Source organism: Apostichopus japonicus, chromosome 11, assembly GCF_037975245.1.
Source record: "Apostichopus japonicus isolate 1M-3 chromosome 11, ASM3797524v1, whole genome shotgun sequence".
In the NCBI taxonomy this organism is placed as follows: domain Eukaryota; kingdom Metazoa; phylum Echinodermata; class Holothuroidea; order Aspidochirotida; family Stichopodidae; genus Apostichopus; species Apostichopus japonicus.
Window position 1 is genome coordinate 17,359,939 of NC_092571.1, and position 17,434 is coordinate 17,377,372.

General features: G+C 37.0%; 2 protein-coding genes across 2 annotated transcripts; one reads left to right on the forward strand and one right to left on the reverse strand.

Moving 5' to 3' along the window:
• Positions 1 to 157: 157 nt before the first annotated feature.
• LOC139976226 (transmembrane protein 222-like) lies at positions 158 to 5,351 on the reverse strand. Its single transcript, XM_071984798.1, has 5 exons — positions 5,102 to 5,351; positions 4,023 to 4,107; positions 3,622 to 3,741; positions 2,322 to 2,452; positions 158 to 1,294 (listed from the first exon to the last, which is right to left on the reverse strand). Exons 1-5 carry the CDS (start codon positions 5,329 to 5,331, stop codon positions 1,216 to 1,218), a joined length of 645 nt encoding a protein of 214 aa, XP_071840899.1. The 5' UTR covers positions 5,332 to 5,351; the 3' UTR covers positions 158 to 1,215.
• Positions 5,352 to 5,480: 129 nt separating this feature from the next.
• LOC139976221 (arylsulfatase B-like) lies at positions 5,481 to 17,124 on the forward strand. The gene is made up of 9 exons (XM_071984792.1): positions 5,481 to 5,630; positions 6,284 to 6,539; positions 6,870 to 7,056; positions 7,456 to 7,652; positions 8,433 to 8,640; positions 11,775 to 12,018; positions 12,285 to 12,490; positions 12,844 to 12,983; positions 14,407 to 17,124. Exons 2-9 carry the CDS (start codon positions 6,291 to 6,293, stop codon positions 14,533 to 14,535), a joined length of 1,560 nt encoding a protein of 519 aa, XP_071840893.1. The 5' UTR covers positions 5,481 to 5,630; positions 6,284 to 6,290; the 3' UTR covers positions 14,536 to 17,124.
• The last annotated feature ends 310 nt before the right edge of the window (positions 17,125 to 17,434 follow it).

The following is a 17,434-nucleotide window of genomic DNA, read 5'->3' on the forward strand; positions in this document are numbered from 1 at the left end:
GTTTATATTTGTTTCATTGATTAAGTGATTGATTTGTTTATCTTTTTCTTCTTATTTTGCTTTGACAACATTATTCCACTAATTTACTCTTACGTATCTTACATTTGTACTTCTCAAGATTTTACTCCAGTCCCATGAAATAGTGCTTTGAGACATAATGTAAAGCACTATACAACTATACATTATTATCATGATTAAAATGTTTCACTTTGAATTGACTTTGAATGTTAGCAGTGCACCGGCAATCAATACATGTAACTATCACATTGCTAAAATACATTGTTGTTTTAGGCAAATATGACTTTGTAGCAAAAATGCAACATTTCACCATGTACAGAAAATGAAACGGGTTACTTCTCCATGAAAGGAGTTAAGATTTTTCCTTAAATCCTTACAAACAGCTATTGTTGGGACCAATAAACAAAAAATACATCTCTTCCTTTCTTCACAAAAACAAAACATAACAGTCTTTTGTCATAACTCGAGATATCTCTCACTGACAACTATACATTTAAATTAGGTATACATCGACTGCCATTTGGCTCCATTGACAATTGTACAAATCTTCAAAAAGTGCTGTCAAGAAACAGATGACAATTAGCATTCATTTTTATACTTTTTCTCTCCCCCTCTTTTCTGGACACTAGATAGATTAAGGTTTTCACTATATCCATCATGGCCATATCAAGATTCTTGGCATCAACAAAGACAACTTGTCTTGGTCTTCTTTCCCTAAAATAAATGTCTTGTTTTGTTTCACTTAGTACAATACCAGCTGTCATGGCTCTGTTGAGCTTGTTAAGGGTAAAAAACAGGACACAGTGATAGAACACTGAACAGGTGAACTGATTTGGCACTGTCACTGTTTAAGTAAGAAAATGATAAAACATACAATCTCTGGCAAAAGGAATAGCCACCCCTAGCCCCCATCACATCCCTCCCCTATCCCATCTAAATCCAAGTCCAGTCCACCTCCCTCCCCCTCCCAAACATAATCCTCTTCTGAAGTAAAAAAAAGTTTTGTTACATCTCTGTCTGAATCAAGTCAATTTTTTTCCTGAGGGATTTCATTGTAAGTTGGTCTCTCTTTAGAAAGTCTTTTGGCCACACTTTATACTGTTAAACTGGAAATTTCTGGTCAATTCTGACCAGTACTTTCTACCACCTTTCACAAAAATATCTCTACCTTAGACCTGATGACAAGTATGCACTCTTCTAAAAGTATGCAATCATGAAAAAAAGGGTTCCATATATTAGAATGGCTGGTAAGTATGTCTTGAGGAATCCTTTTAATCTATGGACGGAAGAAAGGGAGATAAAAGAAGATCACACATTTATAAGCAGTTTATTTCAAGTTTTTTAACAATCTGTTACAGAAGCTGCTTGCATATGATAACACTAGTACACTTTACACAAAATCCAATTTTTGTTTGTACTCATTAGGTATTTCTCTGGATTTATCCACTGAATTTTAAAACAATAACATCTTACATTTGCCCCAGAATATTATAGAAATTAGGTTTTTTGATATATGAAAGTGTTCACGCCTTACACTAAGTGTTGATAATCACTGTTAAATGTTCTGAGACTGATGCAATGCCCTAAACATGTACTGCTCTAGTACTTGCTGATTGTAATACAGAAAGGAACAATATATTTTGTGCTCAATTGCTTGCATGATGAGACAGACCCTTTAGACACCTAAAGGCATTGAAGACTCGCCCCAAACCGCGTGCGGCCATCTGAAAAAGTTAACTTTCCGTTGCTTGCAAGTGATGTTTTGTTCGTGTCGCTACAAAATGCAGTCAGTAATGAAACTGATACCTTGTTATCTTTAGCTGCACCTGAGATGTCCATTGATGTATCGTTGTCTACTGTGCTGTGGGTATTGACCGCAGCTGTATGTAGTGACTGTACACTAGTGTCTAATTACCGACGGTAGAAAGCTGTGTGTGTATTTTCTGGGATCGATGGTGGTGTCTAACACTTTTGTTACACCTCATTCGAAACTAGGTAAGATTACCGGCATTTGACGTTTCTTTTTGCGCGAGTCTTCACACCCTTTAATACTAAGACTCCCTCAGCAGTAAATTGCATGTTTCCAGTAAAGTTACAAAGTTAAGAACAAATGCAAAGATGTCTATGTATGTAACTTGCTAATTAATACACAAAATGCTATTTTTTTCATTATTTCATAACTTTACTTCATAAGAATCAACAAAATGGCTTTGTAAGCTCTAAACACTATATTATATCCCTGAGTACAGTAACAAAACTGTATTCCACTTCCCCTATTAGTAAATATACATTAATACACTCACCCCACAGATCTCCCAAAAATTAAGATGAGGACACAGAGTTTGACCATATTCCAAGACTTGCTTCCTTTGTACTGCATCAAGTTTAGGGCCATCGCAACATGCGAATGACAATTATCACAACAAAGATTATGCTGAGGGAAGAAGTAGAAACATTAACAAAACATTTTTTAGCTAACTTTTTTTGCCCTGTAAAAGCCAATGGCTGCCCTAGGGCAAAATGTAAACCAAGATTGGCTATCTCAGTGTAGTTGTTTGTCATGGTAATGGTTGCATCATCAAATAGATCATTAACCCAACTACTATCATTCAATGGGTTAGCCACTTTCCAGAGAAAGTAGTTTTCTAGGTCTGGTGGAGCTCCCAAGTGATGATACAGCATCATAGGACATCCCTCTCCCTCCCCCACCCCTCCCGCTCCATACCCATTTTGTTACTAGTTGTTTTTGTTCAATCTTCCAGCCTTTCTTGTTCCCCGCAATCCAGTATATACAGCCCTTGCCTTTTTCTTTTCCTACATCCTTTGAGATCTTGCAATATTTCAGCAGTGCTCCAGTTTATTTAAAAAAAATTTCCCCACATGAAGTAGTCCTGCTCTACTCTCCTCACAACTGTACATCATCCTGGAAGCTACTTGTGGTTTTTCATTTTATTTTTGTAATTACATTTAGACCCAAGTTCCACTCCCCCCCCCCCCCCCACATTCACTAGTATAATGTTGTCTTGTAGTACCTCTGCTCATCCCACATGGGTGCAGTCAGCTGATGAATTATCTTCAACACTGTAAAGGCCAACAATTTCAATCCAAATTCTTTCATGAAAATTAGATGAAGTCTAGAAGATAATGTGCTTTTACCTGTTTGTTTTGAGGGTAGTCATATGTGACTTGACGTTAATAATGCAAACAGTTTCATGACTGGGACGGGTAGGCTACATTACTGTACATTTCAAAAGGTACCACCTGCTTTTCACATACAGCTAACTAGAAAATACATTAGTAACTTAAACAATGTATAGAGAACGTACTAAAACTTCATTTTAAAACTCAAACTACACCTTTCCAAGATATGTTACAATTTCATCAAGGAGATAAAATTTAATTTGTCATTTGAATGTTTGCGTACCTACATTTTCTGGATGAAACTAAACAATGCTCTCAATAATAATTCATTAATAATATTCACTGAAAATTAAAAGTGATATTTGAAGGATACTGCTTGCAATTATCATAAGGCATATTCAGGAGTAAAATAAACTTATAAAGAAAAGAAAATAAAGAAATGAAGTTTTAATCAAATGATACCATTCTGTTTTTATATTCTTCAGAGGCATCTAGCACTGCACTGTCCCAAACAGTTGATTTAATATCTTCTCGATATAAGCTCCAATATCTTGTTGGTTTACCAAAACCCATGTCATCTTCCTTCAAGTTGAGAAGAAGAAAAAAGTAGATGGGGGAAAAAGTAAATATCAAATCAAGACAGGTATTTAGTGTTGATTTTCTGAGTAAAGTATATATTAGTTATTACATTCACTTTTGCAACAAAATGCACAATTTTGAAGATGCTGTCTATATTAAACTTCTTGAATGCTACTGTACCTTAAACCTACAATCATTGATATTGTCTTACGGAAGGATTGACCCATTGCATATAGCTGATACACCAGTTTTTACATTAATATAAGATGAGCATTTTTACTTACTGAAACAAAGTAAGGACCTGCAAAGTCCCTGATGATTCCTGTTGATGTGGCAATACCCATGTGACCAATGAATGGAAACAACCATCTGGAAACATAAGAAAATAACAGTGGGTAAATGTTTTCAATTTATAAGGCTTAGTAGGCCCTATGTTAGGGTGTTACTAAAACGAATGACAATTGCGTTACACATAACAAATGACAATATGTTGTACACACTAGAAAATTGCGTTGACTAATACGAATGACAGCACAGACATTTGCTTCAACCGGATATCACAGTTCAGACTTGGTGGGTATATTAAAGCCATGCAAACCTAGTAAAGTACGGACAAGATACAAACGCATCTAAATAGTACGATATCATAGCATATTCCACCCAAATTAATGGTGGATATCAGTTTCAAACATACCAATTAGCCAGCACCTAACAATTACTTCAGTTATCTTTCTATATAAATCTACAGAGGTAAATGTCAAAAGCACAGCACTCAAGCACATTCTCCCACAAAAACTTTCCCTGTGGGTTCTATCCGTAAATTACACCAAAATCCTGCAACCATGTAACATGCAATTATCCTCAAATCATTTTTGTGCAGGAAACCAATAACCGCATTTACTCCACTCCGTTAATCATTCTATCTCCACTCACCACCGTCCTTCGTTGTCATTCGTTGTCATTCGTTGTCATTCGCTGTCATTCACTGTCATTCGCAAATGATAATTAACCCTGTACAAAGTCAATTGTCATTCGCTGTCATTCGTTTTAGTTTGTCCTCTATGTTAGTACGTGATGTGGAATAATAACATTCAGCAGCCTAATGTTAAGCTACAGAGGAAAAGGAGAGTTCCCGACTGAACCATTCCCCCTGACTAACACATTTCCCCAGATGAAAGATAGGGCCCAAGGTCACCCTGTCTCTCTTCCAAATTAGTTTGGAGACCTCTGCAATCAGGCTATAGCCTAGGCTTAACCCTAAACTGTTACTGTGTAACTGTAACTGGTCTAGCCTAAGTAAAAACTATAGACATAGGCCTACTGTACACTAGGTCTACTCTAGTCTAAGTTACGTTAAACGTACGTTAGAATCGGTATAGGTGTCCAAACGATACAGTACGGATATCGACACCGTTGGTGATCGATTGGTTCTACTGCCCCCCTCGATGACATGTCTACATTATGGTCTGAATTTTTGGCGAAATGTCCGTTTTCTTGATTCGAAGTCATTTTGCGATACAGTCGATCATATTCCATTTCTCGTACAGTAGCACAGCAACTAACAGTGTATTGTATATTGCGTATGCTGATCATAAGTACGTACAAGTGACTAGATTTGAGTGGTAGTTGTTTTGTTACTATTTCGATACTCACAAAAGCAGTTATCCAAACTAGGAAAATGGTCACACATTCTCAATGATGTCGACCTCGAACCATAACAAAACAAACCTTGTACTCACGTGATTATTATTATTATTGAGGTGGTAGTCGGAGACCGTGCAGCAGGGAACGATAACTGGTTGAACACTGCAAAGAGAAGAGTCTCATAAGCCGCTATCCATCTTGGATCCACAGATCTAGGCAAGTTATTCTACCCTGGCTGGAAGGGAAAGGTCGGTAAAATATATTGTTTCAACTTGTAAAGGTCATGTAAGTGATATGAACACTAACTTAGTTAGGCAAATCCAAGGACTGCAGACTTGCACTTGGCTCATACAAATTAACTCCTTAGCTGCACATATAGGCCTAGGTGGCACCAGAATTAGCCAGGCGTGATATCTATGCTGTTACATTCCTGTATTTCACCATCAGAATTTCATTAATATTGTCAATATTATAGGCATATTATGTTATAAGTGTGTAACTGGTTAGGGTGCCATTTTCATTCATTGCACAGTAGATTGTAGATAAATATTTGTAGTGCACATAATGCAAAGCTTTACATATACCAGGAATTATTCAATAATTTATCTCGATGATTACATATTACAAAATGCTATGCAAACTGGGCAAATTCTAAAATGATTGAGGGATAAAATAAGATGAATATTAAAGCTTGTGTGTAATGTTGGAGGGTTTGGTGAGAAAATGGGCTTTATGTACTTTGTCTTTATGCTTCAAGACCTCCATGTACAGTACCTGATAATGTTTTACTACAAACATTTTGCACTGAGCTACCACCCAGATATCATACCATGAATTATTGTTGATTACAAGTCATCTGAATCTTAAGAATGGCACTGCTATTTTTTTCTTGTATTTCCAGTTTTAAAATGCTACCTGTTCAAGAGATCGTCGCTTTGTTCCTTTGCCTTGCATTTGTGAATTGTGCATCGAAACAGCCACACATTGTCTTCATCTTAGCAGATGATTATGGTTACCATGACATTGGTTACCATGGTACTGTCATTAAGACACCCGTCTTGGACAGTCTTGCTGCCAATGGAGCCAAACTTGAGAATTACTATGTGCAGCCAATCTGTTCACCTACAAGAAGTCAACTCATGACAGGTCGCTATCAGGTAGTTATGTCCTGAAAAAACGTTCTTGGTCCTTGAAAATTCTTCTCTGATCCCTCCAGAATTTTTTTTGATAAAAGGTTCCTTTCTAGTCATTATTTGGGGAGGGGGGGTGGGGATATTCTTTTGGAAGGGTTAGGGTAATGCTGTACGTGTTTCACCTCAGCATGTGTGTGCACTTAAATTTGAGACAAGCTATGTAGAAAAGATTCTTACATAACGTATGTGTTATATGTCACCACTAGGTTTATGTTATATAATGACTTTGTCCACAAGCTCTCACTCTGAACCATGCAAAGCTGTATTTTTGCATTCTTTCTTACACCTTTAAAGATACACACTGGACTTCAGCATTTTGTGATTGTGGCTGACCAAGCAAACTCTGTACCATTGTCAGATGTTTTCCTCCCTGAAAAATTGAAGGAAGTTAATTATTCGACACATTTGGTCGGCAAATGGCACCTGGGCTTCTACAGGAAGGAATGTTTACCACAAAACAGAGGATTTGACACTGCCTTTGGTAGGTTTAATACAACTTTGTGGTCAAATAAAATTCAATTGTTAGTATCCTGACCTTACACAACAAGGTTTAGAATTTAAAAAAAACGTTTGTGCTAAACAGGGATATATATGTCTGATTAATCTCGATAATTCCTCATTTTAATGCAAATTATTATTGTTTTTTTTTGGCAAACTTCTGAACTGAATGTCTAATTTATTTGTTTTTGGGTGGACTGAAGAATTCAAACCTATATCTTTTCAGACACAGTAGCTCATCCCTTCCTCTGTCATTGTGTCCTTAAAAGTTGTTCAGATGTGCCAAATGAAAATTCATGATGCTCCTTTATGCCTCTTAAAACTCTTAAAAAATAACTCCATTTCTTTTGGGTCCTGTTCCAACTTTGCATAATTATTTCAGGTTATCTGTCTGGTATGGGTGATTACTGGACCCATCATCGTAGTGGGCCCATGCCTCTCTTCCCGCCCGCAGAACACTGGCTCGGCCTCGACTTTATGGATATGGACCGACCAGCCTGGGAATATGTCGGAAATTACTCGGCGTTTGTCTTTAGAGATAGAGCCAATCAAATAATCCAGGGTCATGATAAGTCAAAGGTACTCAAAAGAACCTGAACATTTAGGGAATTAAGAAATGGTCGGATGAAGAACTGCAAATCCCGTTCTTAGTTGAACTCAGTGACTTTATTCAATGCCATGAAATTTTGTTTCAACTACAACTATTTTCAAGTTATATTGCAAGTGGCTCAACAGTTGTCATTAAAATACTGTCGTTAAAAGACAATTGTTATCTTTCATCTCGTTCCGATTAATAGAGATTAAGAGGACACTAACTTTGTAGCATCTGCTAGATACGAAAGACCAACGGTTATATAGTTATTGTGGCAACATTTTGCTATCCATCCTGTGTAGGTTCTTGTGTTGCCATCGTCTTTGATTTTTTATTAGGATCCGAAGGAGGGAGATAGTAGAACTACAAACATGAAAATTGCTGTGTGAAATTGTCATTCATTTTATATTTTATTTGAATAACTCAGAAAGATATGTCAATGTACCATGGTAAAAGAAAATGTCAAGTAGACCCAAAAAAGTACTGCATAAATGAAAGCCAGACACACCCTAAGTATATCTATCAGAACAAACAGCCTTCAATATAGCACACATTTTGTTTACAGGTAATTGCCTTTGTCACAGTTCAAATTTCCAGATAGTGTTCAATAAATGTGTCTTGCCAATTGCTAGCAAGACCGTCGAAAAGTCGATTCTTCTGACATTAGACATTTTCGTAACTCATATCATTGCTGCATATTTTATTTGTTGATGATATCCATGTCAAGTTTTCTGTTCATGATTTGTTTTTTTCGTATTATCTTTCAGCCTCTGTTCCTATACCTGGCCTTACAATCAGTTCACAACCCCCTACAAGTACCCGAACAGTACATCAAGCCGTATAACTTTATCAAAGATACGGACAGGCGAACGCATGCTGGCATGATCGCTTGCATGGATGAAATCATTGGAAATGTTATCGATCAACTGAAAACATCGGGATTGTGGGACGACACGCTTCTCATCTTCTCCACAGGTGAGCATTGAATTCTACTGTAAACGGTGAAAAAGAAATTTATTTCATTAGAATACAGGCCATAGGCCATGCAATTTATTCAGTCCTAAATTGGTACCAATCCTTTCAACCAGTAACAACTGATAAAACCAGAAATGGGAGATCTAGATAGACTGAGATTGGCTTACTCAATTTTGCTAAAACAAAGGACTTTTAGACCAACCATCACTGGTTGATTTGCATCTTCCTCTTACCTCCTCTTCCATCCTTCTACACCCTCCTCCCTAACCCCCCCCCCCCCCCTTCTCTAGCCTTCCTATTTTTAGATATCATTTGAATTTGAGTTCAATTGTCTTTGTTTCTGTAGAACAATTCCCTAAAAGATTGTCCCAAAAAAGTTCCACCGGCTGTAAGGCTCAAATTAAATATAACAGTTTCTAATGAAAGAAATGAAGTTTCTTGGCAACCAATGCCAAATGAGCTCTCATTATCTTTTATGGACGAAAGGAAATTGATTTTACATTTCTTTTATTTGTTCCAAACCATCATTTTGCAAAATTAGTTCAATAGGTCAACCAGGTCAGGAAGTGGTTAGGCCAAACAGGAATGCATTCGGAAAACTTGGTTGCAACGGTTTGCCAAGATGAATGAAAGTACAACTAAGATGTATTTTGATATATCATAGAAAGTTTGGCATTACACAAGTCCAGAGTATGAATAAATAAGCAATTTTCAGAACTGAGATGTTAAAGGAACTTGTAATGAAGCCTCTACCCCCAGAAATGTTTCAAGCACAATAGTTATTCCTATAATGATATTATTATTCTGTAATGAAGTATTACATTCAGAAAAGGGTGTTTATATCCAAGATTTATGCAAGGGGCATCATCAAAACTAAGGGCAACCAGGAAATATAGTTGAAAGTAACTCCTACTTTGCTTCCTTCTTGTTGCCAAAATATCCCAGCATTTCAGCATATAGCATAATTGAAAAACTCAAAGAATAACATCAAACGTGGTCATACTGATATTTTTTTAACACTGTAGAATTGAGTAAACAATGAAGGATCCAACTCCTTGCATTCATGCATTTTTTTTTTTAAACCAATTTTTTTTTAATTTCAAAAAAATATATATATTTCTGATGTTAGGCCCATTTAAATGTCATTCTTGGTTTGGAGTTTTTTTTTCTTGTCAATTTGTTTTTTGGTGGAGTAATTTTCATTTAAATGATAACATATCAGGCTGTCACATTCATTTGTCCCTATACTTGACAGGACATCACTTTTCAAATGTATGGTAATTAAATGACAAGAGTTGAAGGAAAGTCAATCCAACCTTGGCAACACGACTCTCGGTAAGGTCTGAAATGCCTGTTGAACATATTCATGACTATCATATCCACTCTTATCAAATCAATTTGAACCTTGTGACTTCCTTTTAACCGGATATTTTGCTTTGTTTTCCATGGTGCAATTGATCATGTGATCACCTCATTAAAGGACTACACAGGATACAAACTAGCCAATTGGCACTATTCTTAGATGGTACTTCCACTGTATACTGTCCTCTCATGGTATGCTTGAAAGCACTGTTACTGACAGTATGAACAGTTCCCGACCTTTATGTCATAGAAACAGGATATTAATACTGCTTGTGCTGTCAGTATGAGTGCTTTGAAGGGTGGCATGAAAATACAGTATTACAACAATTGTCAGAACTGGGTGCAGCATATTCATTGGACTAGTAGCTTGGTAGCTGTAATGGTGTGCTTTTATATATGTACAACATTCAGTGGGGGAGCTAGGGGTATTGGTCAGGGGGGGCGAGAATGGTCTGTAGGGGCGCTTTCGACACTATCTAAGCGGAGCGCCACCACAGGTTGGCGCGGAGTGTACCAACATTTTTTGAGTTAAGATACTCCCTAGATCGCCGGAAATGACCCTTTCAAATTGCTAATTTGCAGATAACGAAAAAATAAATAGGTGTCATCGGAAGTTTGTATGGGTGTTCCGCTGTTAGAGCATTTTGTCAGAAAATTACACCAACAAAATGTGACAAATGTCAATAGGTAGATGAGAGCGCAATGAAAAAGTCAATAATCGCGAATAAGTAAAAAGTGGTAAAAAGCTGAAAAGGGCGCCAGCAGTCCATTTTAGTCCGTCAGGGGGGGCCGCCCCCCTGACTGTATGGATGCTCCGCTACTGACAACATTGCAAACATGACATTGCACTTATTTAAATGGTAAAAACCAAGCAGGAGAAGAAGCAAAAATATATTTTTATGTACAACATTTTTTGTGTACAACAATTCACTCAAAACAGTAAACAATACTCATTTGGATTGGTCTATATGCCATATTGCAAAATACACTCAAGATTGACATCTGAGATGAAAATTCAAACTAACTTGGCCATTCACTCGACCTCTTTTAACACTTAAATGGGGTTTGGACCATGTGTGTGGTTATGACAATGTTATGACAAGATTCTGTGGCAGAAAGTGAACTTGACTTTCAAAGTTTCAGTTTTCATAATTGGCCTTAAGATTAAATTATGAGCCTCTATGAAATTCAGGGGGAAAAAAACAATTTATAAACATATTTCAGCGACTTCCATTTATGAGTGCAAAGGAGAGAGTTTCGAACAAAAATTTCAGAACAAATGATTGTGTCAGTGTGGAGCTTATATTTGGCATGTGTTCATTCCAGCAACGGAGCATAATCTCATTATTAAACTTTTAACTGTATAATGTAAGGGGATTGTGGTCAAGTGGTTAAGGCAGTGGACTTGTGATCTAAGGATTACAGCTTCGAGCCCTGGCCAGATCATTGCATTGTGTCCTTGGGCAAGGCACTTTCTCTCGATTGCCTCTCTTCACCCAGGTGTATAAATGGGGACTTGCGAGGTAACTTTTAAATATAGTTGCATGCTCGGGTTCGTGGCTGCACCACATGGTTGTGGTACACTTTGGTGCCCCAGGAGAGATTGATTGAATTGTGCATACTTTGGTGTGTCGGTGTGACAAGTTACCAATGACCAGGGTTAAGTTGTAAAGTCGTGTGAGAGGGCCTTGGCCCTGAACAAGACTTTAAACCCAAATAATAATACCTTGACAATTCTTTCTTTTGTTTCCCATCTCTATTGTATCAAATAGACAATGGTGGAACTGGAGCAGGCAACAACTGGCCCCTCAGAGGAGAAAAGAATCAGCTATGGGAGGGGGGCATGAGAGGCATAGGGTTTATGTCTGGGGGTGCCCTGCCATCAAATTTAAGGGGAACTGTACAGAGACAGATGATGCATGTCAGCGATTGGTTCCCCACACTGGTGGAGGGCGTCGCCGGGGGCAGCATCAGCGGCCTCTCATTGGACGGATTTAACCAATGGATGGCATTACAGTGAGTAGAACTCGTCGATTGGTGATGATAGTAAAGGCGCATATTTTATACGCTGTTTATGATACGAACATTCAGTACTCTTTAGACTTGTTAATGATAAGAATATATAACGTCTGTAAAGCGCTTTGAGACCTATCGCTGGTGTAAAGCGCTATATAAAATAAAAAGCCAAAAAAAAAAAAAAAAAAATTCAATGCTCGTTTGACCCATTAATGATATGAATATGTCATTGTATTATTTATTTGTAATTCACAATTTCCTTCCAGAGGGAAAGCAAGTAATCCCAGAAAGGAAATTCTTCATAACATTGATCCGTTGATATCGGCCGAGAATCATCAAATCCTGGATGAGGCCACCCAATACCCAGTGAATGACATCTTCAGCAACGAGATGGAAATGCCGGCAGAATATAACACCAGCATGAGAGCAGCACTCAGAGTGGGAGATTGGAAGATACTGACAGGTTTCCCTGGTAACGAAAAGGAGCTTTAATTTAGAGTTAATCTTTCCATGGCAAAAGTTGATTGTATCAAACAATTTTTGTTTTGCTTTTTCACTTTGTGAAAACCACATCCTCACAACCAATTTAAATTTTGTTATGATATAATATATATATGAATATCTCAATTTGGTTGATTGCAACTGAAGGTATCTGGCAACACCAGCCTTAGCGACACTTTCATGGCAATTGAGCTCATCATGTCTCCCTTCTTTTTCTTCTGAAGGGGAATCTACCACTGCCATTTGTTAAGTTGCTGTGTGTCAGAAATAGTTTTTTGTTTATATTTACCTTGTGTTGTTGAGCTTTGCTTCTTTGTCCTCCAGGTAGAGGTACCTACAAAGCACCACCAGAGTCCAACCTCAGGCCATTTATCCCAGCAGATAAACCTGGTCAGAAAATTTGGCTTTTTAACATCACTGCAGACCCAAATGAATACAAGGACATGTCTGATGAGAGACCAGATGTAAGTGTTGCCATAGAAACCATCATAGCTTTCAATCATAGCATGTAGAGAATCATTCCTCAGATCATACAACAAACACTAGTCCCCCGCTAAGTAATGCCTTGCTCACTAGTGTGCTGAACTCAGCATGAGTTTTTGGTAAAGTGAAGACATTTTCTGGCTAGATTTTCTCTATGAACTGAGCTAACTATCTCTTTAAACTTTGGGCCAAATCATTGACCATGGCTTTTTCCCCAGGGACAGGGGAAGGGGTAAAATAAGATAGTAATCACACCTGATTTAGTGCGTAACAACCTAGAATGCAGTGGGAGAGGAGAAAATGAAGAAAATATGTGTTGTCAAAATAAATGCATAATAGCTAGAAAAGTAAACAAGAAAAGAAAAAATTGTCTTAAAATAGAAGAAGAAAAAATATATAACAGTAATATTAAAAATAATAATAATCTTCACAAGATAGATCATAGACATGAGTTCTGTCAGATTACATGACAGCCTACAGAGATCAAAACTATGAAGGTTTTGCTGTTGGAAAACAAGTAAGCTGGGTCTAAGTACTGGTAAACATTTGCTTTATCCTTCATGTAGTCTGCCACAGATATGCAGTGTCACATTAGGGATCTCATTTTGTTTCTTGTTGTGTCTTGGTAGTATTTGTATAGGATGTTAGCCATTATTTTAAATTATCTGATTATATAAAAAAAAAATCTGATGTCTCTTTTCAATGTCAGATTGCTAAGAAAAGCTCAAGAATAGGGAGATCTTACATGCTTAGCAAAGGCTAGGCCTAATGGTCATACAATGTAATAGCCCCAGTGCAATACTAATGGTCCTACAATGTAATAGCCTCAGTGCATTACTAGTTCATAGTCTTCTTGTGAGTCAAGGTTTGGTTTATAGGCTCTGCTCTGTGCCTCAAAAATAAATATTTGTTCTAAAAAGCTGAACTCAAACACTGGCACTCGGATCCCCAAGATCCAGTATGCAGACATGTACTTTGTACTCGGAAACTGGAGCACTCTTAAGTACCTGGTACTTGAAATAAAATAACTGACTGAAAAACTGACAGAATAGTGATAGTTTCATGAATTTGGGGGACAATATGCTTTTTCACCTTTGATAGCTGAACAGCTATCAAAGGTGAAAAAGAGGAAAGAAAGTTATAGCTAGAACAAGAGCCACACCAGTGACCTATGGATTACAAGCCCAGCTCTCTACCAACTGAGCTATCCAGCCCTTAGTCAGTGGCGATCTCAATGCTATTTTTTGCGACCCATTTTCATTTGATACAACCCAGAACATGACAGGGAAGGGACTTCATCCCTCCCCGTCATGTACTTACACAGCTATCAAAGGTGACAGCATCAGCTCTCGTGAATTTCAACTTGTGAATAATTCTTCTCTTTTGTTTCTCTTCTTCACCCAGGTGGTAAAATCTATGATTGCAAAACTGAAGGCATACTACAATACATCTGTTCCTGTCAGGTACCCCAGCCCCTCACTGAACAGCAACCCTGCCCTCCATCTCGGTGTCTGGGGACCGTGGGAAGACTGAACAGAAATCAATTCTCACTCTGGATGGAAGCAAAAAGCCTCTCAGGGATGTCAGACATCTCATTCATACAGAGAAAAGTATCTCTCGGGGCTTGCTACTAACAAATTTTTATCAAAAACCACATTATTTAGAAATATAAGAAATAATTATAAAGAAAGATGCCAAATAGGAAGAACTCATTTGTATATTAAAAAATCTTTACTTTGTAGCATTACAATATCCATATTCCAAGGACACCAGGAACTGTTTGAAGTGTTTTTGTTTTGGGGAGGCCCAGTGGCAGATTGGCTTTCCAGTTAAGTGGCTTTGAACCAGTGCACCGCTGGGTCTGAGGTGTCAAAAGGCACTGATGTCCACTTGGTCATAAAAAGTGCATGTAACGTTTGCTTGAAGTCTTCCAGCACCACTGTTCAGATCACAGATTCGGTTGGGATTTCTGCCCCAATCTGCCCCCCGGGAAGCCCAACTGTTAATATATTAGTTTAGCTGAAATTTGCCTAATACCAAGGACCTCTGAGTTGCACAAAGTTTTTCTACTTTCTTGGTCAGCTGCCAAAACTTTTTGTGAATAATGAAATTTCCAGTTAATTACATCATAGTTTTATATCCCATGACATTTTAGTTAATATGCTACTCTAAATTAGGTATTTTTTCCAAACAATTTATGTATGCTTTATGCATTGCTTGTGTAGTAGCATTACAATCAAGTTTAACTCACTGGAATAATGTATGTAAATTTTCATAAAGGTTCTTTCAAATAATAAGTTTTGATGTCTTATTGACTCTAAACAAAAATTTCTTCAAATATTTTCATAAAGGAAGCCAAAAATGCTTTGATGGTTTCTACTTTGTTAATCCATATATAAATTTTATAAAATTTCTCAAATGTTTATTTTTTTAACAAATTTTTAGGAATCAACATAATTTTCTTCATCCAATTAATAATGTTACAACATTGATGTAAAGTTCAAATACTTTTTTCTTCTGTTATTATGGCTGTATTGTAAAAACTAAAAATGATCATTTATTCCAGACCTCAGGGGTGTGCTTACGCCAGGCAAACATCTATTATGTTCAGTGAACACATAAATTACACAATACATTTTAGCCCAAAACTGGACAAGAAAAATATGATCAATTTTGCAAATTTATCACTTTTAAAATTTGTCAGTAATAATATTATTATGTTTAATTAAGATGGAGAGGATCCCACCAGTTAAATCTTTTATTTTTTTTTTTATACATAGCTGACTAATTAGAAGCATTAAATCAGATATATGCAAAATTAGTATGCAAATAATTATTGTTTTAGTTTATCTGTTTTGTGATATTATTTTATTACCTTTCAAAGTTCCTTTAAATCAAGTGACATTTTCGTGAGTATGGTTAAAAATCAAATTATAAACATATCACGGTTTGTTTGTCTGTATGTCTGGAAATTGTTTATTTTAAAAGAAAACAGCTCATTTCGTGGTCAGTTAAAATTTTGTTCTATAATGTTTTTGTATTTTCTTATTATGTTTAGACTCACAAGTTTGAACAGGAACCCTTAATTCCATTTCTTTCACTACTTTCTTTTCAAACCGAGGTCTTAGTTTGGACATTTTGATGCAATTTGTTTGTATATTCATTTCTTTTTTAATCTACTGCCCCCATTTCTTTCCTTACTTTTCAAACTTAAATAGTCTGGCTTTGATGCCTGCCAAACAGCTCCTACTTCATCTGAGAAATTAGCCCTGTGTAAGGTCTGTTCACGCTACCGATAGGCAATTGAAAGGTTATTGAAGATTAAACGTGGAACTGCTGTGGACTATTCCAATGTTTGCTAAATGGGTTTAGATTTGCTGAGCTCCAAGAGCAAAAGAGTAAAACTCTTTCACTTCCTTCTCAAACCGAGTCTGATCTTTCACATTTTGATGCAATGTGTATATTTCATTTTCTCTTTCAATCTATATATTACAATTCTGTCATTATACCTTTATAACCTTTGCTCTGGCTTTTGTACTTTTCGTTGCATTGTTCATAACCTTTGCCCTTTGTATCCTCGGATATATAGGCTTAGCTGCTTTTTGTACGTTCATTTAACATTAGCTGCAAGAGCGGATCCAGGAGTTTAAATAAGAGGAGGGGGGGGGGGGGAGCTTAATGGAGTTGTTGAAGCAAATCCCAGGTTCATGGAGTCTGCATTTGGTACGTTAATTTAACATTAGCTGCAAGAGCAGATCCAGGATTTTCAAAAGGAGGAGTGTTCAATGGAGTTGTTGAAGCAAATCACAGGTTCGTGGAGTCCCTGCTAAGCCTTCTCTGTGCATAACATTATACCTATAGACTGAAGGTGTTCTCGTTCTGAACTGTTGACGGTAATAATATTAGTGCAGATGTTTTGTCGACAAGAAAATTTTTCACAAGAGTTGACTCAGAACATTGTTTCTAGTCTTATTGTAAGTGGAATAAAGTTAGTACATTGTTCATAGACGTATCTTAATTAACTCATTTGTGTGATCAAGTCTATCAGCATTTGTGACATGTCATTTATTAACACTATCATATTCTATGTATTTAAATAAACGAAACAATTGTGAGGTATGAGTATTGATTGTTCTTGTTTTTCCCTTTGGTGTGTGCAGATGTTTTGTCGTTTATTAAGAATTCAGTAAGTAACAGTTGCATAATTAATCTATGCATCCACTTTGTGAAGCATAGTCAATGGTATCTACGTTGTTAACGTGATGATTTTAATGATATAACCCCCCCCCCCTCCCCCCTCCGACCCTTCACTGATAGCAAGGGGGACAAAACTTAATTTCCCATAATATATTGGTACTTGGGTGCCAGAAAATGTCTCATGAAAGTGCTAAATTGCATGAGCTTCAAGTGAACTGCCCCCCCCCCTACCGAG

Excerpts from the sequence above, each read along its gene's own strand:
- LOC139976226 (XM_071984798.1), bottom strand. The coding sequence starts at position 5,331 with ATGATCAGCATACGCAATATACAATACACTGTTAGTTGCTGTGCTACT. Across the intron at positions 3,742-4,022 it reads CAGGTCCTTACTTTGTTTCA|GAAGATGACATGGGTTTTGG; the intron begins GTAAGTAAAAAT and ends CTCAACTTGAAG. Across the intron at positions 1,295-2,321 it reads ATTTTTGGGAGATCTGTGGG|ATTAAAAGGATTCCTCAAGA; the intron begins GTGAGTGTATTA and ends TTCCGTCCATAG.
- LOC139976221 (XM_071984792.1), top strand. The coding sequence starts at position 6,291 with ATGCTACCTGTTCAAGAGATCGTCGCTTTGTTCCTTTGCCTTGCATTT. Across the intron at positions 7,057-7,455 it reads AGGATTTGACACTGCCTTTG|GTTATCTGTCTGGTATGGGT; the intron begins GTAGGTTTAATA and ends TAATTATTTCAG. Across the intron at positions 12,984-14,406 it reads TGTCTGATGAGAGACCAGAT|GTGGTAAAATCTATGATTGC; the intron begins GTAAGTGTTGCC and ends TTCTTCACCCAG.